This window comes from Panthera pardus, unplaced genomic scaffold (genome assembly GCF_024362965.1).
Source record: "Panthera pardus isolate Hobbes unplaced genomic scaffold, ASM2436296v1 HiC_scaffold_24, whole genome shotgun sequence".
Lineage (NCBI taxonomy): Eukaryota > Metazoa > Chordata > Mammalia > Carnivora > Felidae > Panthera > Panthera pardus.
In genome coordinates, this window is record NW_026526810.1 from 135,654,009 (window position 1) to 135,677,940 (window position 23,932).

General features: G+C 52.6%; 1 protein-coding gene across 3 annotated transcripts in view; it reads left to right on the forward strand.

Moving 5' to 3' along the window:
• Window positions 1–23,345, forward strand: part of PPP2R5C (protein phosphatase 2 regulatory subunit B'gamma) — a 127,516-nt gene extending 104,171 nt beyond the window's left edge. For 2 of the 3 annotated variants that reach the window (XM_053889822.1, XM_019462282.2), the window contains 6 exons: window positions 1,090–1,143; window positions 4,951–5,121; window positions 6,272–6,399; window positions 8,847–8,948; window positions 10,387–10,459; window positions 20,481–23,345. In XM_053889822.1, the coding sequence (XP_053745797.1) occupies window positions 1,090–1,143; window positions 4,951–5,121; window positions 6,272–6,399; window positions 8,847–8,948; window positions 10,387–10,459; window positions 20,481–20,612 (660 nt within the window). In that variant the 3' untranslated portion in view covers window positions 20,613–23,345. Of the gene's footprint in view, window positions 1–1,089; window positions 1,144–4,950; window positions 5,122–6,271; window positions 6,400–8,846; window positions 8,949–10,386; window positions 10,460–14,811; window positions 14,924–20,475 lie in introns of all 3 variants that reach the window. The other variant, XM_019462283.2, reaches the window with a different exon arrangement.
• Window positions 23,346–23,932: the final 587 nt, after the last annotated feature.

A 23,932-nucleotide genomic window follows, 5' to 3' on the forward strand; every position in this document is an offset into this window, starting at 1 on the left:
CTGTCTCAAAAATAAACATTAAAAAATAAATCAATCAAATTTGGCTCCTTCAAGGAAAAATCTCTCTGCAGCCAGTGAAATGGCCTACGAAAATGTGAGTTTTTTAACTAAGCTGTGGGCTTTTTACAGTTTGCAGAAATCTACTTACAGTTTCACTGGAAATTCGGTCAGTAAGTGTTGATACCTGGTTAGCTGGCTGCACTTTGCCAGAAGAGGAGGTTTTTCCTTCACTTTTGCCCCCCGTGAATCCTGCGTAGACAAGTGCCGAGGTTCGGGGACAGGCCACGTGCCTGTTCACCGGCAGCTCTGAGTGGCTCTGGCAGCCAGTGGGCACCTCTGTCCCTCACGTTGGGAGCGGCTTGGGATGAATCACAGAAAGCCTATTCTTGACTTGATTCTAATGACGTCGGCTTCCTGGGAAGTATTTTACTTTGAGGCATTTTTTTTCTTCTCTTTGCTGTTAACTGATGATAGTATCTTTATATCCAACCAGATCGTGGTCCTGTTGATTGTTTTTTTAATTAAGTTTATTTATTTTTGAGAGAGAGCAAGGGACAGTGAAGGAGGGGCAGAGAGAAAGAGAGAGGGAGAATCCCCAGCAGGCCCCACACTGTCAGTGCAGAGCCGGACACGGGGCTCGAACTCACGAACCGTGAGATCATGACGGGAGCCGAAACCAAGAATCAGACACTCGGCCCACTGAGCCTCCCGGGCGCCCTCTGTTAACTGTTCTATAGAAGAGGGATTAATAGTTCAGAGGTTGAAGATGGAAGCAGATTTTAAGTTGGTTTTTCCCAGCTCTTAGGTCACTTGTTCATTACAGTCTCCAAAAAGACCACGAGAAAAATCCCCATCAACCCCGGGCTTTCCTGTTGGTGTTAGTCCAGAAGGCTGTCTCCTGATTTTTTTAGCTTTCTGCTGCACCTGGTCCCCGACAGTCCCCGTCAGAGCCCCGGCAGGGCCTGTGGAGGGGAGCCCGTGCCCGCCCGGCAGGCGCCACCTGGAGGGACGGGGGCAGCACGTGGCAGCGGGAGACGTGGCATTGCCGGGTCACAGCGCGGGGTTGACGCTTCCTCTCCTCCTTTCCAGCTGGCGTACTGCGTCGTGCAGTTCTTAGAGAAGGACAGCACCCTCACCGAACCGGTGAGTACCTTCCCCGGCCGGGCAGTGGCGTCACGTGCGGGCGGTGGCGTCACGTGCGGGCTTCCCCGAGCGTAGGTACCGAGGTAGGTCCGCGGGCCACAGAGCCGTCCAGACCGCTTTTCACCTCAAGTCACGCTGCCGACAGACGCACCGATTTCCTGCACGTGCCGTGTGCTCTCAGACTGTCGTCATTTTACTTACAAGTTCCGTTACTGCGGTGATTATTGTACGCGACAGGATTGCCGTCCTCTCTGTGCGGGGCTTGACTCTTTCGAACGCGACACGCTTGAGTGGTCGTGGTCGCTGGGTCGCGGGCCGGACTGTGTGAGCTCTTGGTCTGACCACGCTCGTAACCGGCTTCGGTCAGACCACCCGCAGTGAGTTCTCGAAACGCTTGTGCCAAAGGGCCTTACGGCCTGAGAAGTTCTTCCGCCTTCGAGGGTAGCGACTCGTGTTCGCTGAGTCGACCGTGACAGGTTGCTGCCACTGAGCGCTCAGATCTCCCAATTTCTTGGCGTGTGATCTTTCTTAGAAATGAAAAGCGGTTGTGGCCCAGATTAACAAAGCTGAGTGTGTTGGGTGCCAGGCTGAGCATTTGAATGTGCTTTTTTTAACAGCTTTATCGAGATATAATTCACATGCCATACAATTCACCCACTTAAAGTGTACCATTCAGTGGCTTTTTGGTATATTATGCTATCGATTATTGTAATCGTGGTGAAGCATATACAACATGAAATTTGCCATTTTCAGTGCGCGAGGGGCATTAATTACATCCCAGGGCCACACAGCTGTCACCACTGTTCCCAGAACTTTGTCATCACATTGCCCCAGCCAGAAACTCTGTCCCCCCCCTCCCCTCCCCCCCCGGACACCGACTCCCGCTTCCCCCCTGCCCGCCCCCTGGTGACCTCTCACCTGCCTCTGTCTCTACAAGTTTGCCTCCTCGGGGCACCTCAGATGGGTGGCATCGCGTAGGACGTCCTCAGGGCTCGTGCAGGCCATGCCTGTGTCGGAACTCCATCCCCAGGTGTGGCCGTGCACTCTCCCTTTCTCCCTTGTGTGGTGTTCGTCTGCTCCTCTGTCCGTGGACGCCGGGCTTGCTTCCATCCCTTGCGATAATGCGAGCCGTGTGGCTGTGAACGTGGCCGTGGGTTTCAGGGCCCCACTTTCTCCGTCGTCACTTGTTGTCCCTTCTTTTATTCTAGCACCTAATGAGTGCATGGTGGTGTCTCTCGGTGGCTTTTTGACTTGCATTCCCCTCTTGACCGGAGACGTTGGGCATCTCTTCAAGCGCCTGTTGGCCGCCCGTGGGTCTTGGACAAACGTCTTTAGATCCACCGCCCATTTTTTATTAACTGGTGGTTTTTTATCGTTGAGTAACAAAAGTAAGAAGTACTGAGTGCCAGTTTCAGTGTTTGAATATTCTTTTCAAAGTTACTGGTGGAATAAAAAAGGCAAATGTCATCATTCCGGCATCTTCTCTGTCCCCTTGGCCGTCTTTCACAGCGGTCCCATGAGGCTGTGTTTTATAGTGGAAATGCACGAGGAATCCTTAATGCTCTGTTTGCAAGTTACACGGGCTCCTGATCTCTGCTTTTTCTGAGCTTCTAAACTCCAAACGTGGACACCATGTGTCACCCACCAACTCAGGAAAAGCCCTTGACATCACCCCCCAACGCCTGCCCAACTCCCCTTCCCGGGGCCCCCGCACGCCTCCGCCCCAGCTCTGGGATTCTGGAAGCGCCCAAGGAAAGGCATCAAACTTACCAGACTTCAGTGTCAAACCAGGAGTGTTTTCCCCACTTAGACTAGGGTATCCGCCTTGAGAGAGAACTTGGGAAGCACCAGGGATAAAGCCTCTTTTCCAGTGGTGCCCTGTGCTCAGTTCCTCTGAGTTTGAAGGACGTCTCCAAACTAAAGGGTGAGAACCAGGGGTGCCTGGGTGGCTTAGTCAGTTGAGCGTCCGACTTCAGCTCAGATCATGGTCTCACAGTTGGTGAGTTCAAGCCCCGTGTCGGGCTCTGTGCTGACAGCATGGAGCCTGCTTCAGATCCGGTGTCTCCTCCTTTCTCTGCCCCTTCCCCTGTTTGTGCTCTCTCTCTTTCTCTGTCAAAAAAGAATAAACATTAAAAAAAATGAAGGGTGAGAACCATTGCTGGAAAAAGTAATATGCACTAAGAAGGACACGGCACACACATGGGTCTCAGGGTCCTGGACCCAAGGCGCCCCTGAAGCTAGTGCGGCCAAGGTCAGGAATGTTTAAAGTATGATACGTTTAAAAGACCTGTGTTGCTCCCATTTAAGGTCTGTAATTAATCTTTCTACTTGTAAACTGTGTACGGTGCTGAAGAGCTTTCTGGGCACGTTGAACACGTACACTGTTGTAAGAACGGGAGCTCGGCAGATCGTGGACAGTTTGGACTTTCTCCAAACTTTAAATTTGGGGGTTTTATAAAATGTAATACCATAAAAGATTATCCAGGAGCCTGAATGCCAAAAGCATTAACAGAGCTGTCCTAGCCGGACGTTGTTCGAAGGCCCGCCGTGTTTTTAGCCACGGTAGCGAGCAGCTGGCCTGCCGAGCTCTGCAGGGGTGTCTGCACAGCCAGTGGAAGCCACCAGCCGCCCCGGACGGGCTGACGTTCGCAGTGATTTTCACGGCCGTCCTGATGGTGGGGGCTGGGACAGCGGTTCCCGAAATGGCCGTGACCGGCAAAGGGCTGCTTGAGAGTGACCGGTTGCTGCCGTACATGGGCAAGCGTGCACGTGTACTTGTGTGCAAATGTTGTGGGTCCTTGTACTATTTTAGAATAAAGGTGGCTCGCCTCTAGAAATACATATTCTTAATCCTCACCAAGCCAAATCTGATATTTTGGGTGGACAATCTTTACTGGTGTGGTTGCAGGAGGAAATTTGGAAACTAAAGGAGGGAGGTGAAGAAAGGTTGCCCCACAGAAACTCCTTCTACCCGTCTGACTTGGGCAAGGAACACAAGGTCCAGTCCCCGCAAACGAGGAAGCTGCCACCATCCGGCTCAACGTGCCTCGAGGGGGCGGGCCGCACAGATGCTCCCTGGCGGGGTCCCATCTGAGGCCGCGCTGCCGTGCTGTCCGCGGGCCAGCACTCAGATGCAAGGTCCTCGCGGCCTGGAGGCAGTTACCGGCCCGAGGTCACTGGTCACGCACACAGGGGACAGCAGGGCCCGACCCCAGGTCCCTCCGTAGCCCTGCATGGCGTGAGCTGGTAACAGCGTCAACTTACTCCATGTCTCTCTCCTTTGATACATTTTAGCACAGTTTAGTTAGGACAGTCGAAACACCACGTGTACACACGTAGTACATACGTTTACGTATAAATACGCGTGAAAGATCGATTGGAGATAAACGGATTGTGCATACACATGTGTGTCGCCAGCACTCTCAGAACTGGCCGCTTGTGCACCGAACGAATACACGAGCTCATATGCTCCCTGTTTCTCCATCGTTCTTTCTCTCTCAACCCTCCTAACTGCTTGTTTTTTAACCTTTTTATTCCTAAAAGGACCTACTCCCGTGGCGGTCCAAGAGAGAGGGTCACAGAAATTAAAGTTGCATTTCTTAAGCAAATAAGTTTGACCTGTTTCTCTAATTATATAAAAAAAAAAAAGTGCTAATTTACTGAATTGCTGTTCCTTCTGGAAGGAACAGAGCAGCACCTTCTTGTGATGCTCTGCTTGCGGTGGGGACACCCTCATGAAAAACAGAACTCTTAACTCACAGATGCCGGGCATCACGGACGTCACGCCGTGTGTTGTCTCTTCGGTAGGTGGTGATGGCCCTTCTCAAATACTGGCCAAAGACGCACAGTCCGAAAGAAGTCATGTTCTTAAATGAGTTAGAAGAGATCTTAGACGTAATCGAACCATCGGAATTTGTGAAGGTCATGGAACCCCTCTTCCGGCAGCTGGCCAAGTGTGTGTCCAGCCCACACTTCCAGGTACGCAGGGCGGGGGGAAGGGCCTCGTGTCCGCGTCCGCGTCGGAGGTGACAGGCTTCGGGGTATCGCAGGTCATACTTGGCTTCTCGTGTAATTGGGAGGTAAACTGCCAGCCTAGCTGTACCTCAGAGTAAGATGCTAGGACCTTAATTCTGTCAAACGCACCCCAGCATCTCGACCCCCTCCCTGAAACATGTTTCTCGCCAAGAGTGATTAGTCCTGGCCCCTCTGTGAACCTGTCTTTATGTTCAGTGTGCCCCAAATGCTTAAAACCCTGCGTCCACAGCTGAGGGGTGGGCACTTGTAGGTGACATAAAACTCGGCCCCCACAAGCGCTTTGTTTCCAACACACACACGTTCTGACTTTTGTCCCCCACCCAATCCTGTTTGAGGGGCACCCCAATCACATCCTGCTTTCCTCGGCCCCTTGTGCAGCCTTCCGGGCCTCATTCCGAGGTCGTCCTCAGGGCCCGTGCTTAGCCTGTCTGCCTCCATTGGACGTACTGGCCTGTATCACCAGCTCACCGTGAGCAAGGCAGCCCCACCCACGGGGGGCCACATGCCCGCCCCGTTCCCGTGCCCTTGCTCACTGGCTGTCCCCGCTGGGCTCCTCCTGGCCCTCCTCCAGCCACCGCACCCCCCCCCCCCCGCACCACCTGACACCTGCCCTTCCTCCATCAGGGCCCTCCTGGGGATGCATTCTGTCCCACACATGTCCCCTTCCTAGCTGCTGCGTGCCCCCCGACGTACCCCTTCTAGTAAATTCATTCTCCCCTCATTGGTCTTCCCCCCCCAGAATGGAAGCTCCACTCCCCCTGCTCACTGCTGACACCTCAGAGCCCCGCGCTGGGTAGGGGTGGGTGGAAGGCGTGAGGAAGGAAGGCGGTTGACCTGTGTCCTCAGCGGTAGCCCAGGGTCCGGCGTAAGTGTGTGTTGAGTGAGTGGAGGAAAGAGCAACCGTCTTCCTGCTGTACAAGAAGTCCTCTCCCTTTGGTTGAGGGCTCTTCAGGGTTACGGTCTGGAGCATTTGGGGCTTGTGGAGATGATTCTCTAACCCAGTGTAATTCGTTGCCTGTTCACAGAGTCGTGGGGAGGGCATTGCTGGATGTTTGTCGCCATGGTCACAACAGCTGTGCCCTCCGTCTTCCAGGTGGCGGAGCGAGCACTGTATTACTGGAACAATGAGTACATCATGAGTCTAATCAGCGACAACGCGGCCAAGATCCTTCCCATCATGTTCCCGTCCTTGTACCGCAACTCCAAGACCCACTGGAACAAGTGAGCGAGCCGGCTGCCGCCCGCGGGGCCCTGGGAAACTCTGCGAATCTTGCTGATGCCTCAGCCCAATTGGGATCGAAATCTAAGTCTGAGATAGCAGTTAAAAACCAAAACGTAGATTTGTTTGTCTGTCTGTCTGTTGGGCTCACAGTGAAGTAGGAGCGGGACTGTATCTGTGGCCTTGTCTTCGCCTCCTCGCCCCCGTTTCACGCCAACACGGAGGCAGGTTTGTCGGGGCAGCGCCTTCCTGGCCTCGCCGTAGGGACCCCTCCCAAGGAGCTGAAGGCGGCCGCGAAGCCTCACGGGGCGCAGTCCCCGCGGGAGCACGGGGGCCACCCCGAGCCTCGGCCACACTCTCTGGGGACCCCTCCAAAAGAGCACGAGCCACCCGCCTGTGCAAGGGCCGAGCAGGGACTAGAAACACAACCTCGGGAGTCTCGGATTTGCTTCTCTCTCCCTTGTCCTGCCCCTTTAGCAAGGATAGAGACACTGGGCAGCGGTCTTCTGACACCTTGGAGGGAACAGTCAGTGCGGGTTCCCGACTGGTGCTCATGTCACTTACCATTTACGTGACTACGGGCCCCAGGGCTTTGCTGTCGCCTCCTTCTCTCCTTTCTGCCCTTTTTCTATACGATAGTCGTTCAATCAGATCCGAAAGCAGGGGGCAGAGCCTCCATACCCAGTGCCGCCCCCTTGTTTACAGGCGAGGAGAGCGGGACTCGGGGCGGTGGCCGGTGGCGGTCGGGCCACACTCGCGAGCTGGCGGTCCGGCTCGCAGGGTCTCGCGCACACCCTCCCACCGTCCCGGCTCACGTCCTCGCCCCCCTCTCGCTCGGCCACAGTTTCCTCATCTGAGAAATAGAGAATGTTGGCATCCGCCTCGGTGGTTTGTGTTGATTCATCACGAAAATCAGTGCTCACGTGCAGAAAGCACTTGCAGCCACCGTCACCTCCTTGGAAGTTCGTGGAGGTGAGGCTGATAGATGTAGGGTCCCAGGCACCTAACAGGTATCCGGTGAACGTTCGCCGTGGGCACGCGGCTGTAGGGGTCGCAGCCCCAGCCACCGGGTCCTGGGTGTGTGCGGCCCAGCAGACCCCGCCTCAGTATATCGACTTTCAGCAACCTTTTCTATGTAACGTGCATTTCTCATTGCGTTCAGCAGGTGACGGAGCGTAGCCCTCGTCCCTGTGTGTCATTTAGTGTGGCAGGAGAGTCAGCAGTGACCGCTGACCGGCTGCAAAGCCCTGCCGGTTGCAAAGAAAGAAGGGTTATTTCAGGTGTTTCCAAATGCGAGTTGGGTATCATGAAGTGAGTTAAGAAGTAGCTGTGAATCGTGCAACAACCACAAAAGCAGCAGCAGCAGCAGCAGTCACGGTTTGAGGCTTAAGTTTTTCTGCCGTTGCTCACGACGCTGTGGGTTGACCAGGCTCTGCTGGGCAGTTCTTGGTTTGGGGAGGTTTTTTGGTCTTAATTTTTCTTTTTTTTAATTATTTTTGAGAGAGAGAGAGAAAGCACAAGCAGGGGAGGGGCAGAGAGAGAGGGAGACACAGACTCTGAAACAGGCTCCGGGCTCTGAGCTGCCAGCACAGGGCCCGATGTGGGGCTCGAACCCACAAACTGTGAGATCATGACCTGAGCCGAAGGAAGTCGGACGCTTAACTAACAGCCTCCCAGGTGTCCCAGGGCAGTTCTGCTGACCTCACCGCGGTGTGGCTGTCATCTGATGGCGAGGGGGACTGGCGTCCTCTTCGGACCCCACTGGGTCTCAGAGCAGCGGGGCCTCCCCCCTCTCGTGGGTGTCAGAGCCGGGAAGTTAAGTGCCATTAAGCTATCCTATGGTAATTTTATATTCTGTCTTCCAGAGCTCTGTTTTGGCATGATTAAAAACTTTTCTGTTCTTAATAAGATTAAAAGGAAACTGACGTTTATGGGAAATGAAGGGTTTCCGTTATTGTCCCCGACACATCCCAGTGGGTTTTAATTACGTATACATTCCCAAATGTTTGTTTCTAAGAGAGAAAGGGCGTGAGTGGGGGAGGGACAGAGAGAGAAAATCCAAGCAGGCCCCTGCTGCCAGCACAGAGCCCGACGCGGGGCTCAAACTCACACACGGTGAGATCAGGACCTGAGCCGAGCTGAAGAGTCGGACACTTAACCGACGGAGCCACCTAGACGCTCCTGAGCTGTATTTTTTCAAGTTTCAACACTTTTTTATTCTGTTTCCAAGGAAGGTGGTTTTTGGCCGCCGTCAGCCAGGACACCGCACCGAGAGGCCTCGGGGCCGGGTGCTCCGTGAGGGGCCGAGTGGCCGCCGCACGGGCTGGGAGGCCTGGGAGCCGTCGGGCCGAGCGGGGAGGAGGAGGGCTGTGGCCTCGCAGGGCGAGGCGGGGAGGGGTGGAGGGACGGGTGGCGTGTTCGGAGCCTGAACAGGAAGTTCTGCTTACAGGACAATACACGGCCTGATCTACAACGCACTGAAGCTCTTCATGGAGATGAACCAGAAACTGTTTGACGACTGTACCCAGCAGTTCAAAGCGGAGAAGCTGAAGTAAGTTGCCCCCTTCCAGAGCTGCTCCCTTGAGGGCTTTTTCCTCAGTCCCGAATAGACCTCTTCCGCTGTTTGTCCGGAAAAGCTCATCAGGTCTCTAAAGCAAAGTCAAGTCTCTCATACTTGGAAAACAAATGAAAATGTGTCATGTTAGCTCATCTTCAGAGAACTCCTCTGTCCCCCGCTCCCCTCCCCCCGCCCCGTGCTGCCAGTTCAGTTGTCTCTGCAAAATGTGTGTGAGGACCTAACTTTCAGAATTTTTGCTTTTCTCGGGGAACACGTAAAGGCTGTGAGGTATAGTGATTTTTTAGGTTCACAAGGCAGGAATTTGGATTCTGTCCCATCAGATTTCTGCGAGAGAGCAAGCGCCTGTGTCAACAGAGCTTTATCGGGCCCCTTCTGGAGCCTGGCCTGTGTCCTTCACAGAGCCAGGGCCCCACTCTCACGCTTGAAGGGTGTCAGAGTGCGGCGTGGGCTCTGGGCAGATTTTATTCTTTGCTTCTCTGCCACTAGAAGCTGGCTAAGACAGAGAAACGTTGAACGAGTGTAGTTCAAATTACAGGATATTTATGAACAGCCGTCGCATTCATTCTGTAGACAGTATGTACATGTTTACCTGCACACCAGGCCCTGTTTTAGGCTCCGGCAACACAACAGGGCACGAAACAAAAATCCGTGCCCTCGTGGGTAGTGTGGAGAGGGAAGACAGCAAAACACACAGGAGGACGGCGTGTGCAGGGTGTGAGGTGAGGGTCCGCAGAACAGGGAAGGCGCACGGGCACACGTGCACAGGCCGTCTTCTGGGCCCCCTCCCGGCTGAGCGCGGTGTTCAGATGCGCCACCGGCTCTTCAGAGGGCAAGTATCTTAGCTTTCTGAAAAGGATCTTGCAGCACATTTTCCAGATTTAAAAAAAAAAAAAAGTTGGGTCCAGGTGGTTAAGTGATTCGCCAAAGGTCATGTGACTCACTGGTGGGGGAATCTGACAGGAACCAGGTCTGAAGACCGTTCCTTTTTAAAGCCGCCCTTGTTGGGACATCGGCTCTTAACCTCAGTGCCTTTACGCTGTGGAATGGTCTCACCTTTCATGGCTCTGTGAGCTTTTCTTCAAAATTATATAGGTCTTCTGGAGAAGCAGCGAAACCAGGAAGGACAGAGACCTGAGATGTACTCGTATAAGTCTTCCTAAGAACCCACATGCCTCAACGTGTTAAAATTCTAGCACATCTAGTTGTTAAATCTTCTCCCCTAAGTCTGGCTTGTGTTTTGCATTTCGTTTTCCGTGTTAACCTATATTGTGATCACCACTGTGAAGAATGTGGAGTAGAAACCAGAAAGTGACAGAGGGAAGCAGGTGATTGTGTTGCTGGCCTTGTCATTGTTTCCTCTCTTGAATGTGATCCCTCTCTCTAATGCCAATGACATTTTACTATTTTTCAGAGAGAAGCTAAAAATGAAAGAACGAGAAGAAGCGTGGGTTAAAATAGAAAATCTAGCCAAAGCAAACCCCCAGGTACTAAAAAGAGTAACGTGAAAACGTCTAGGGTATCTCTTGAATGTTTTTATGAACTAGGAATGTGGCTGCATCATGGGCAGGGAGGGGGTCGGCTTCACTAACCTTGTATGTGGAAATGTCTGCAATAAAAATACTTCTCAACTTTCGTACAAGTAACTTATTTTGCCCCACCAAATTTTTACCACAGAATTGACCTTTTTTTCCTCTGCTTTTTCAATAAGATCTAAATCTTAACCAATATACTGTGGTAAAAAGAAAGCCAGGATACAACGTCTATTTTGGGCCAAGATTATGATTTGCTTTCTCCTCACCAACGTCATAGATGCTGTAGCTAAAACGATACGTCCCTTTCTTTTTAATATCGAAGTCAGTCCAAAAGAAAGGAACATAGATTTGAAGTCGATGAAGTACGATGTCCGTGTCCTCTTTCCTAAAACTAGGTTCCTATACGCTGAGCCTTTTAATCGTTAAAAATTGCCTGACGTCTGCGTGTTAGCAACTAACCCTCTCTCCCGTCCTCGCTAGAAGGTTCCAGCGCGCTCTGGCAGGTGCGTGCACGCGGCGTGTCTCCCGGAGCAGGCGATGCGGTGGCCCGCACGGCGCCCGCCCTGGGGCTCCGAGGGCGGCTGGGGGTTCTGGGTTGTGTGGTCTTTGGTGTTACGCACGCTGGTCTGGGTGACTGGAGCACTGCCTCACGGGCGGGCCCCCTGGTCACCACGGGGCCACTTTTCTGAAGATCGTCTGTGCGCCTCTCCACCACAGTAACAGCCCGCTGGCGGTCCTCAGGCTCCCAGAAAAGCTTGTACCTGACAAGAACCCCTCGGTACCCTCAAAATCCTAAAAGGCTCGTTGAGGTGAAGCTAGGTTCCAAGCCATCTGTTTCCTTGGGCCAGAGGCAGGCGTAAATCATTTACTAAGTCGGTTGTGCGGGATTCGTGGCGCTCTGACCTCTCATAAAAAACAGCACGTGATCACGAAGCTAAAAGTGTGTGTTGATGTAATGTATCAATCGTGTTCCCTTTGATAAAACCACATTCGAGAGACTTACACCTCAGGAAAGCCGAATGACGTTAAGTGAGGCCTTCCTTCCGCCCTGGAGCTACCCCCACGGCCTTTCCCTGACACGACCGATTCTGTGCTCTGCCACAGAACTGCCCTGTCCACCTGCTGGAACAGAAGGGATGTTGAACGTGAGGCTGGAATACTGACGTTTGTTCCACAACACCGTGAAAGCCCAGATCCGGGGCCGGTGGAGGTGGAGGCGGAGGGGCCCTGCCTGACGGCCCCGTGAGAAGGGCAGCCAGCCGGGCGTCCCGGTCAGCATCGCCAGACACCCCACCACACGCGCACCCCAAACCCACACCTGAAACCAATCAGAAAGGCTGATTTTTAGCTGTGTCGCCTGGAACATAGAAATAATCTCCTGGGAAACCGCATCAAGCTTTCACGTTACAAACGAAAAAGAGCGGGTTGGCTGTATGACAAACGTGGCCTCGTTTCTCTGCTGTGCTGTCACAGGTGTGCCTTCCGAAACAGAAATTGCTCTCGTTTCCCTTTTCCTGAGCTTCTCCTGAGTTTTTCTTACGTGACGCGTTTCCTCCTCTGGGCCGCTCTCTGCTGTGTCCCAGGCAGGCGACACCGTAAGCGCCCTGGGCTGCACCTGCGGGGAATGTGGCGTTCTGGGCGCTGTGTTGACCATCTCCCCGTTGAAACCATGTGTGACCCGAGCCCCGTGAGTCCTGTCTGCGTGCAGCAGTCCCCGATGCAGCGTCTCCAAAAGGAAAATGCTTCACGAGCTAATGTCTCAGAGCTGAAAAGCGGGGCCTCGGGACTTGATTCTCACTTGAGAGAGAGGGCGTCTTGTCTAAGTCCTAGTCTCTGCTCGCTGTCTGCAACAGCAACGACAAAAGGTAATAACCCAGTGGACGAAACATCCTGCTTCCCGTTTCCGCCATGAAAGCAGCCGGGTCTTTCAAGCTTTGGCTCTGTATCTCAAATCTGCCTTTTTGAGGAACCGATTCAATAGCTTCTTTTTTAGGGCGCATCCCCAGCAGGGCACTGTCTGCTCACCGACCTGTATCTGGAGGTCTCCCCATCTGTCCTGGGCTGGGGGGGTCTACGGCGGCTCCTTTGGGGGGGGGTCTTAATGTCCCGCATCATTTAGGTTTTTTTTAAGTCACGAAATACTGAGGATTTCTAACGTAAGTGTGTTTTCCGACTCCGCCAAAGAGGCCAAGTCACAGGTGACTGCTTATTTCCGCCTGACTTTGGCGGGATTCGTGTGCAAGGAAGACAGGCACTCGTGTGAAATCGGGTGCCACCTGCTTCCCTCTGAGAGACGGGCCCCTCGGGGCGACGTGTGTGTTCCTTCACCCTGCCGTGACCCCAGCCTCAGCAGAGGTTTTTACTCCTCGTAAGAGTCCTCTCCTGCGGTGGCCGCTGTGTGGCCCTTTTCTTGCTGAGACCGGTCTGTAGCATTCTTGTTCCCACCTCTCTTTGCCCTGAGCTCCAGAGAGGACCAGGGGCCCCACACGGCTCTCCCACTCCCACATGGAGTGCGCCCCGCTTTTCCCTCGGAGCAGCCAGAAGCTGAAATGCTGGTTAAAAAGCAACCCCTGTGCCTCCTCGTGAGAGTCGTGGTTCCTCGTGCTGCTCTGAGCCCCTGAGGTGCTGTGCCCAGGCAGCCACTGCACTTGGCAGATGGGCACCAGCCGGGTGTCCTGAGTCACGGGACATTCCCCAGATACCAAGACGAGAACAGGACACAGCTTCAAGGAGCTTAGGATCCGTGAGGGGAGCCAGATGGAAGCAAAGAGAATTCATTTCAGATGGTCAGATTATAACCCAGGAGATGCTGGAGAGGAAGCCAGGAGGTCTGCTTCCTGCCTCTGACGGGGACGCGTAAAGACACCCTGTGACAGTGGCACGGCCACGGCCGAGGTGTCCCCAGCAGGAGGGCTGAGCTCCTTGGAGGGGAAGTCTCAAAGGGGACCTCCCCAGTCTGAATTTGGGGGAAGGTCCTCGAGGCAGAGAGCAGAGTCAGGAATCCGAGTTGTTCGGCACAGGTGGACTGTTGGCTATGGAGGAGCGGCTGCGTTGGTCTGGACGAGGGACGAAGCTGGAGACGGAGCAAATGTCGATTTTATCCCCAAAATGGATGCAGGTGTTAGTGTCTTAAGGAGAGAAGTGGTGTCGTCAGACTTGCATTCCAGAAAGTTCTTTGTGGCAGCCAGGAGGATGGGGTACTGGGAGGGGCCCGCCCTGGGGGCTCGTAGAAGTATGTGGCCGAGGCTGGGTTGACAGGAATGGTGGGGCGGAGGGCCGTGTCTGAGGGCCCAGCAGCGCTGTGAACAGAGGCCAGGCAGGGAGACCCCCGGGGAGCGGGGAGCCATCGGGAGGGGCAGGGAGGCAGGAGGGGAACCGGAGCAGTCTCGGGGCGGTTGTGTTCCATCCGTTGGGCCCGTCGTGTCCAGAGAGGCCGGGAGGGTAAAACCCGATGACTGGCTTAGCAGCCAAGAGCTCCCCCAGCCCCATCGTCTGTGGTACCATTGGAGGGGCCGTGGGGAGGGAGTGGGGGCGCAGGCAGCTCCCTCAGTCCCTCCCATCAGCCCAGCGACGTGTTTGTTGCCAAGCGAGAAGGGCTTTCGGGGCACCTGCTTGCGGCTCCCCCACCCCCGTGTCTTCCTCCCCTGCCCTCCCCCTCACAGACAAAGGGGACACGTAGCTCACTGTCACCATCACAGCAGCCCTCTGCCATGACCTTACCCCGCGTCCTACTCAGAGACAGAGACGCCCGTGGCCAGAAACGCGTCTGCGGCTCCTAGAGCCCAAGGACGGTGGGTCCCAGGGCCTCCCGGACCCGAAGGCACACCAGCCCTTCCCTCCGTGCCCGGCCCCGGGGTCGCAGCGTGCGACCCGGCCGTCCCAGCCAGCTGGCGGAGTTCTGGCTAGAGAGCAGAGATGCCGAGGGTGTGGACACGGGGGTGGGGCTGATAAGGCGGTTCCAGTGAGTTAGAGCGTGGGGTGAAGGGGTGAGGCCGGCAGGTGCGTGCAGCCGGGGTGGTGAGCAGGGGCTGTCGGCATGGAGCGGTCCAGGTGGGCACGTGGACTCCGGCCCGGGACCGGGGAAGGCTCTGGAAGGGAGGCTGCAGCCTGCGTCGCGCTCCTTGCCCGGTGCCCCGCGGGCCGAGGAGAATGAAAGGGCTCTGGTTTGTGAGGCCCCGCAGGTCCGGGCCGGAGGGGGCCCCGGGGAGGGCGCCGGCGGGGAGACGTGCCCCCCGCCAGGATGAGACCCTTGGCGTCCGCAGCCTGAGCGCGAACAGAGAGGGGCTCCCAGCTTTACGTTGCAGCATGCGGTGTGTCGTGAAGCGAGCACCGTGAGCCTCCCGGTGGCAACGGGGACGGACGGGCCTCTGTCTGAAGATGCGCAGACGCTGAGAGAGACAGTGAGCGGACAGGCCCCGCCAGGTAACAGCGCGCAGAGCTGAGCTGGGGTGCGCCCGCGCCAGTTTGTCTGAGAAACACTTGTAGGAGGTGACGGGATCCAGGCCAGCGCCTTTGGTGTGAGCCCAGCGAGAGACTCCGTGTCGGGAAGCTCGGAGACAGTCGCAGCTCCATACGTCCTAACGATCAAAGTACCGGGCGGAATCTTTGAGAGTTTTGATTATTTGCCTCGTTTATATTAACAGTAATGATCTCAGCCCTTAACTGTCCTTCAGATGTCAACCTGGGCGAAAATCGGACCTTTGGCAGTGGTGTCCCTCTGCACCGTCCCACGTGCTGTGGCGCCGGGGCGTCCCCTGTCACGCCCCCACGGCCCCAGGACACCGGGCAGAGAGCCTCATTCTCCTCCCCTTCGCACTGCCTCCCGGGGCCGCTCAGGAGCCAGGGACGCCTGCAGGCCGGGATCGTTGTCAGGACCACCTCACGCCACGCCTGTGCTCAGGTGGTTTGTTTCCACGGTGGTAGAAATACCTGTTCAGATCACCACCGATCCAGAGACGGACGTTTCTTACTAAACCGGGAAGATGTACCGTGTGGGCTCCGAAGAGGGTCATGTGCCAAGTCCCTGCCTGCGCGAGGAGCCTGTCACTTGCTGAGTTTCTCTGAACGTGCCTACCTGTCTTCACTTCCTGGGACCCAGCACAGTCCTGCCTGGATCGGGGTGTGGGCGGCGCAGGGGGACGTGGGCCTCGCTGACTCTGCAACTTGAATCCCCGGGGGCCAGCTCCACAAGTCCTGGTGACAACCAGTGCTACGATGCCGAAGCCTGAAAGGTCACGCGGGCCAGACCGTGTTGTGCACCGGATACAGGTGGACGCAGCGTCGTCAGTGCTTGGAACCCACTGAAGCAGAGAGGGTGCTAGTAAGATTCCACTCCCCACCTGCTCGGATGGGGTCAGGCGTTAGCAAGAGCACGGGACCTCCGCCGTCCAGGCCGCATGGGGCTGCCGAGCCCTCGAAGCGTGGCCACCTGCGCCGAGCCGTTGTGCCGTCAGCCGACAGCACGGGAGCTCCCAGGCTCGGTATGAAGAAAAGAATGCAAAAACCTCTCATCCGTAATTTTCTGTTGTTGCGATGATAATAGCATTTGGGGTATATCGGGCCGAATAAAAAATACTTTTAAAATTAATTTCATCTATTGCCCTTTACTTTTTTAATGTGGCTACTAGAAAACTTGGAGTTCCATACTTGGAACACGTTATTTTTCCATTGGGCAGCACTGGTCCAGACTCCTTTTTTCATAGAGCTGCCCAGAGAGGGCGACCCCACTGACCAAGTCCATGCCGCTTCCTGCCCAGCCAGCCCCTAGCCTTCGCTGAAGATCAAACCTTGAAAATACGGGGGAGAAACGCAGAACACTCCTAGTAAATGTAATCCAGGTAGATTCCGTAATTTCCTTACAAGTAATATTCTTAGCAATGAACAAAGTTAAGAAAAAATTATATTTTTCTCTGTACTGGCTCTGGGGGTGTTAATTTTCCTACTTCTTTTTTTTTTTTTTTTTTTTTTTTTTTTTTTTAACCGGGACAGGGTCATTTTTTAAACTACCGTTTTGGTTTTACGGCTCATGGTATGCTAAAGCCATGAGAGCTTGCCCATCACTTGCAGACTCAGAGAAAATCAGACCAGTGTCCCTCCTACCAGGACGTTGCCCAAGAATTTGTGACCACATTCGTTTTTAAGTCGCATAGACCATGCAGAGTTGGAAAGGAAATTGGCCGAAAGGAAATTGTGCATTAAATAGTTTGGCTTTGGAGGCTTTTGGGTTTGTTCAGTTTTCTGTTTTGGAGGGGTTTTTTTGGGGGGGGGTACAGCCTTTGGTCCAGTGCAGGGAGAGAATGACCTGTGTCCAGAATGTAATGGAAGTGTACATTATGGTCCTATTTATGATTTAAGGTGACTCTAAGGGATCAAGTATTTGTTCAAGAATGCAAACCAAAAGAGCATTCTAATGTTGAGTGAAAAACTGCCTCTTAGAGTTGACCCTAGTATTTGTGGCCCCGCCAGTCCCAAGAACACCTTCCGCATGGTGGACGCACCCCCCTTTCCTTAGCACAGGGCGCAGCTCCTTCCCAGGGGAGCACCTTCCACATAACGTGAAGGGATCGCTGTCAAATCACCTACCCACTTAGTGCTGAGTTTCCTAGAGAACTCTTGTATCATGACTCTTGAAATGAGATGAAATAAGTTTTTCTATGTATTCGACAGTTCTACAAAAATTATTTGCCCGCCCCTGCCTCTTAGATTTCTATGATCACGTTCCTGGGTCAGAAGACTGGATGCCATTAAAATACCACTTCTCCCCAAATTAACGTGATCTCAGTCAGACTCCCAGCACACTTTTTATTTTTTTTAATGACATGCGGATTCTAAAATTCATATGGAAACACAGAGGACCCAGAATAGCCAAAACAACTTTGAAAAAGAATAAAACTGGAAGATTAATACCACCCAATTTGAAGACTTCATATCGATTTCAACAGTTCAGTGGAATCCACCCCTCCCCCAATCTCAAACTATCTAGATGAATATATTTATAGTGCAGGCTCTTAGGTATAATATTTGATACGATAGACTCTTACGAATTTGAAAAATGTTGGAGTCATATTCCTGAAACTCTCAAAAACTCTGCTGTTAAAGCAAGGAGAAGATACCTAGATGCAGGAAAGTTATGTGCACAATTTGGAGAGCAAATAACAGCTAAAAATTAAAATTTGAATATTTTCAGTGCGCTTCTAATTTTGTTTTTGGCTAATTTTATTTTTTGCAAGATAAGTCCACACTTATTTAAAACGATTTGAACGTCAGCCAGAACGGGAGGCATAAGAGGTGGATGGCAGAACTGTACCAGGGGAGGGAAGGAAGTCCTCCGGGAGGGGGGGCGGTGGTTGGTTGGAATTTTCTAGAGAAATACAAATTATATGTTGACCTGTGAGAACCACGATTTGTTTTGTTTTTGAGAAACTTGTATAACCCTACATAGAACATCCGAAGAAAAATAGTAAATTGCGTGTTTATGACATTTCTACCAGAGATGTTTAAAATGTTTACAATTCTCATTGGTAACAGTCAGTTGGGAGAAAAGCAGTGTCAACCATGCAAATAAAGAAGGTGTAGACAGACGAAAGGTGGGAAGCGAAGGTACAACTTAACACGTAGAGTGTGTTTAAGGCTCGTGTCCTCAGGCGAAGCCCTGACAAACTAACGTTGGACATGAAGTATCTTCCCGCTTCCCCCTGTCGTTCCAGCTTGTGGTGGGAAGGACCACAAGAGAAGCCCTGACTGGTTGTGTCCTCAGTGACATAGTAAAAACGCGCACCGTCATGTGTCCGCGAGGCCTGCTCTCCTGCTACCACTTAACTGTATGAACTTGGCCTTTCAGACCTGCGGACGCGCAGCCCACAGAGGCCCGGCCTCCAGCCCTTCCTTGCTCTATCCCCACCCCCACCCCGCCATCCCCTCTGCTCGTGCTCCCTCCTCCTTCCCTGCCTGCTGTGCTTCTGGTCTTTTCCCTCTCGTGGTTCGTGAAAATCACGCTCTGCCCTACCTGCCAGGCTAAGATGCCCGCGCAGAAAGGCCCAGACGTGCCCGGCACCCTTGCCGACCCTTCGGGTGATCGGGGCTCATGTTTGTTCTCTCCGCTTGCCTGCACTGGTTCCAGTTCCGAGGTTTTTACTGTTGGCTTTTTCTGTCTAAAAGTTGCTTCTCTGGAATGAAGGCCTGTGTCGGCAGTGGTTAAATATTTCCAGGACGTCAAAGTGTTGGTTTCGTTTGGCCTCGCTTAGGCTTTATTTTACAGCTGCACGTGGAAGGGACACAAAATCCAGGGTAGAATTTTCCCTCTTGAGTGTCTTGTGGGCCAAAAGCAAACGTGCGTCGGCACCGTGACTGACAGTCCTCGGGGCGCGTGCCCTCACGGCCTCCTGACGCGGGCGGCTCTCCAGAAACCATCTCTGGCTAGTTTTCAGGGGGAGAACTCAAAATCCCCACCTTTACCATCACCGAGTGTTAATTTCCAAGTAACATTTCTAGAAATATTCCTGACATGTCGCACAACGTTCCTTCCGAACCCTGACGTTGTTGCCGTTTCCGTAGATAAATTTGCAGAAAATCTCCCCAGGAAATGTTAGCTCTGCAAAAGATGGGAACTTTCCACGTATGACTTTTCCGCAGGCTCTGGAATTGTTCTTAAAAGCCAGGAAAAGTCTACTTTCTGTCTGCTGAGGGTAGACATCCAGGAACTGTGAGAGGCTGTGGTTATGTCCTTCCTGTCAGACGACTGACTTCCCTCGAATTTTCTCCGATAAGGCATTAGTTCTCTACCGCAAAGAGAATGTGTTCTCTTTAAACTCTGTCTTCTTTTTGATGGAGACGCTAAGCAGAAAGGCTTGGTTCTGGTTAAAGCGTGCAACTAATTGGCAGTCTTCTGGTGGATATATGGCGTTGAGATGACTTAGGTGGCTCGTTTCGTTTCAGAAGTACTGGCATTAATGCAGTAGCTCTGCATCAAAACTGAGTGATTTGTGGAATTGTTAATCATGGAGATGTGGGCGCTTTTGGTGCAAACTGCCCAGATCAGGCCCCCCACCCCGCTTTCTTTGCAGATTCACGATGCTCTAAAGCCTCGTGGAAAAATAGGAACCTTTTTTTTTTAAATGTTTAAGTGAAGGGGCACCTGGGGGGCTCAGTCAGTTAAGCCTCCGACTTTGGCTCAGGTCATAATCTCGTGGTTCATGGGTTCGAGCCCCGCTTAGGGCTCTGTGCTGACAGCTCTGAGCCGGGAGCCTGCTTCGGATTCTGTGTCTCCCTCTCTCTCTGCCCCTTCCCCACTCATGCTCTGTCTCTCTCTCAAAAATAAATAAGCGTTAAAAGAAATAAATAAATATGATTAAGTAAAACCTAAAAACTGAACTTGAGGAAGAGAATGAGGTGGAGAAGGGGGTCTTTTATTTCTTATTCTTAATATTGGGAAATTTTATGTGAATAATTAAAATACTGTTTTTCTAAGTCCTAGAGGGCTTGTCCCCACAAGCGACCCATTTAGCACCTCTTCCCTTGAAGACCTTTTTCCAAATTTGACAGAAGTTTGAGACCTTTGCTTGACTCCAAATCCAGCGTTAATGTGTTTCTCTTCCATTCGTTTTATCCACCTCCAAAGGAAATTTCCACTTTCTGAACGGCTTCGGTAGCGGGCATCGGCATAAAAATGCCTTTCGTCCTCTTTGATGAAGTAGGAGGGTTTTGATAGCGATGAGGTTTGCTGAAACCAGTGGATTTGCAAGACAGAGGGGTGTGGAGTGCTGGGTGCAGAGCCACACTTTTTAGACCGGATTGCCAGCCCATCACCCTGGTGGTTAGGTCGTCTCCAACGGCCCAGGCCGTGGGGGGTGAGGCCCGCGCCACAGAGTTCTCAGGGCAGCCCTGGAGCGTGCGTGCTGGGCTCCCGGCCCACGGCTGCCCTCTGACCCCTGCGTGGCCTCGTTGGTCGCCAACGTCCCTGCATTTTTGATTCCAGGCCCAGAAAGATCTGAAGAAGGACCGGCCCCTCGTGCGCCGCAAGTCTGAGCTGCCTCAGGACCTCCACACCAAGAACGCCTTGGAGGCTCACTGCAGAGCTGACCAGCTGGTCTCCCAGGACGGGCGCTAGTCCCCCGGAGGACCGCGTCGGGCTGGGGATGCCTGCTCTCTCCTGGAGTCTGTAGAAAATACATCCCTTGTGTGCCATACAAATCAGTTACACTCAGAGTCCGAGCTTTTCTTCCACCCCGTCTGTAGGCAGCGACACACTCTGCCTCAGCTCGAGATTAGGAGTTCAAACAATGGTGGCTTCCCCGATGTGTCCGTGGAGCCCGAGGGCCACCGGCCGCGTCCCCGGCGTGTCGTCTCGGCCCCGGCACGGCCCCCGTAAGACGGCTTCCCCAAATCAGAGCTAAGGAGAGCACCCTAGACATCTTCACGTTCGGCCCAGACGGAATTCGCGATCGTTTACCATAAGTGGTTCTGTGATCGTGTGGATGTGCTTCAGATCAGAGGAACACTTGAAACAGAAACGCATCGCGTATTCTTGAAGATTCTACAACCTCTTCGATTGTTTCCACGTGACTGTTGCGCCAGTAGTCAGTCGTTTTCTTCCTTGCTCTCTCTCTTTTTTTTCCCTTTTCATCTCGTTGAAGTGGTCCTTTGCTGTCATCATTCTAACACAACTTACTGGGAAAAGTGACATGACAATCCTCGGCCACTGTGTTTTCCTGAGGTGTTTCTTTACTTTGCCTGATGACCCGTGTGCCGTGTTACTCTCGTGTACAGCTAAAGCCATACTTCCAAGCCCGCGGCCCAGCACCAGGGACTCCACGAGTGAGCTCGTAGGAGAAAGGTGTTTTTAGAAAACGGCTTTCTCCGTCCACCTTGACCGGAATTGGAATTTTAAAACGATGTGTCCCCTCTTTTTTTTTTCTTTGCATTTTTTTGTCTCTACTGACACACGGTTGCCCTTTAATGAGGCTCTTGAATGAATAAAATTCTCATCTCTAAGAATTGATTTGATACATTTTGTAGAAAGTTAGAACGAGACCCTCTCGAGCTCGGCCAGTCCGGCCCCCGCCTCTGGGCATAAAGTAACAAAAATGCCACCAGACGCCACCGTCCGTGCCGGGCGCCGCCCCGACATCCGCTGGGTGCCGGACGCGGGCCCGAGGGCTCGGACGGGCAGCCGCCAGGGCCGCAGTGAGTCCTTCCCCGCCGACCAGAGCACGCGGTATAAACACCTCATCAGGAAAAGACAGTGTCTGAGTTTCCATGGGTCTTCAAATGCTGCTATAGATCCACAGATTTCCCTGCATGTTCTGAGCTTTCTGTTTGAATGGAATCGCACGAGGAGAAAAACCCTTCGCCCGTGGTGCGTCCGCTCCGTATTTCTCTCAGGGTGGCCAGTATTTTGACTTCCTTATCCTGCTTGAAAGCTATTTGAGATGTGTACTGCTATCCCGAGCAAGTGATTCAGTCTCCTTGGTCTGTGGCCTAAGATGCTATAAGTTCGTGTTAAATGTCGCTGATGCGCAGAAGATGAGATGTGGCTTCTCTCAGGCTGTCCGCTCTGACTCGAGGTCGCGGGTGTCCGCTGACACGTTGTGGGAAGCGGACCTGGGCCCCGGGCAGCTGTGACGCCCGCTGCTCCGGGGTCGCCTCCGTCCCTCCGTCCGCAACGTCTGTGTCCCCGCGTCCCGGAGGAAGGTTGCAGAGGGGGGTGGCGGGGTGGGCCCCGTGTTCGGAGCAAGGGCTCCCTGAAAAAAACCGCCCCAGCTGGAAGCAGGAAGGGCCACCTTGGGAGAAGAAATGCTTCCTGAGAAACTTGACAAGTACCTATCAATTGTACCATTATGAAATGTATCCTTTAAAAACAAAAAGTTTAGATGCCTTCTCCTTTTGAGGGAAAAAGGGTGCTTTTTATTGTATAAAGCAGCGTCTTATGTATTTTGATATACCATTGTTTGAACTTCCGTCTTTAGCTGATAGATCCTCAGATATCCTCGATTCTGGATGTTCAGTATGTGTGCGAGAGAGGGTCCTGGGAAGGCCCCCCCCTCTGCCCTCGGTAAAAAGCGAAATATCCTTGTCTGGGTGACTGTATGAAGCTCAGCCTGTAAAAACACCTTTTTTGTCGAGCTTTTATCTCTGCTCTTTATTGAAGACAAACATTCACCAAAAAGGGGGGGAAAAAAAAGTTTTGAGAGAAACTAATTTTCTTTGACGAGAGTATTATTTCATATTTTGGCCTATTTCCTAGTTAGTACTCAGATTCCCTGTGCTAATTGTTCGACTTCTATAAGATACACCATTTATTATATTATATAGATACGCCGTTTATCCTGCACCAAACTGATTTCAAAAGTACGACACTGAGTACAAACTGGTGACTGTTTTTCTTCGTAAAGTCCCGCATCCGGCATCTTCACTGTTTCCAGACTGTATCTGTACATCAGAAATGTCCGAGTGTCTTTTTAGTGTGGCTTTAGTATGGCTTCCTTTTAATATTGTACATACATTGTATCTTTGTTTTATGGTAATAAGTAATAAAAATGTAGACTTCATATTTTGTACAAAATGTCCTATGTACAGAATAAAAAAAAGTTCATAGAAACAGCAAAAATAGGTAAGTGGCACAATTATTTTTCTTTAGAAGATATCTGTAACTTTCCGCTTTAGTGAAATGTTAAGTACCTACATATTTTTTAACATTTTGTAATTCAGAACTTTTTGTTTCGACATTGTTTATGAAGAGAAAACTTCATACACTTGCCATTTAATATGCTCTTTTATCTAATTTTAAAAAACTCTAAAAATGGTGTATTATATGGACTAAATAAAGAACATGTGAATTTTACTGCTCATCATGAAACTAAATTTAGCCACGGTGTCGGGCCAGCTGGTCCTGGTCACTATCGAGTTTCCCTCCGGGCTAGGCAGCCATGCCTGGGACACCGGCCGGGGGATGGGCAGTGTGGACGGAGTCCCTCGCTCCAGCCGGGCGTGTGCTGGGCCCTCCTGGGCTCGTCCCGTGGACTCATCCTTCACTTCCCCAGGGGAGAGAGCAACGGTGCCTCTCTCCACCGGCTCTCCTCTCCTCTCCTGAGTAGGCACGTGTGAGTCAGAACACGGTTTCTAGAAATGGAATCATTTGAGCCCAAATCGTGATGTTTAAAAAGGATTCTTGAAAAAAGAAATGAATGTCTTGCAAACAGAATCGCTGAGAATCTGAATTTGGGGTCCCCCCCCTCTTCTTCACGGGGATCTTCACCGATCCCACCAATGCTGTTGATGAAAAGTCAACCAAAGACGCAGAGTCGAGTTGCTTCCTCAAGTCGTTGCCACGAGCCACCCATGCCCTTGGCTGTGCTTGGTGACCTTCCAGAGGCGGGTGGGGCTCACTAGTTCCCTCTCTCTGTCCCAAGTCTTGTGACCCCTCACGAG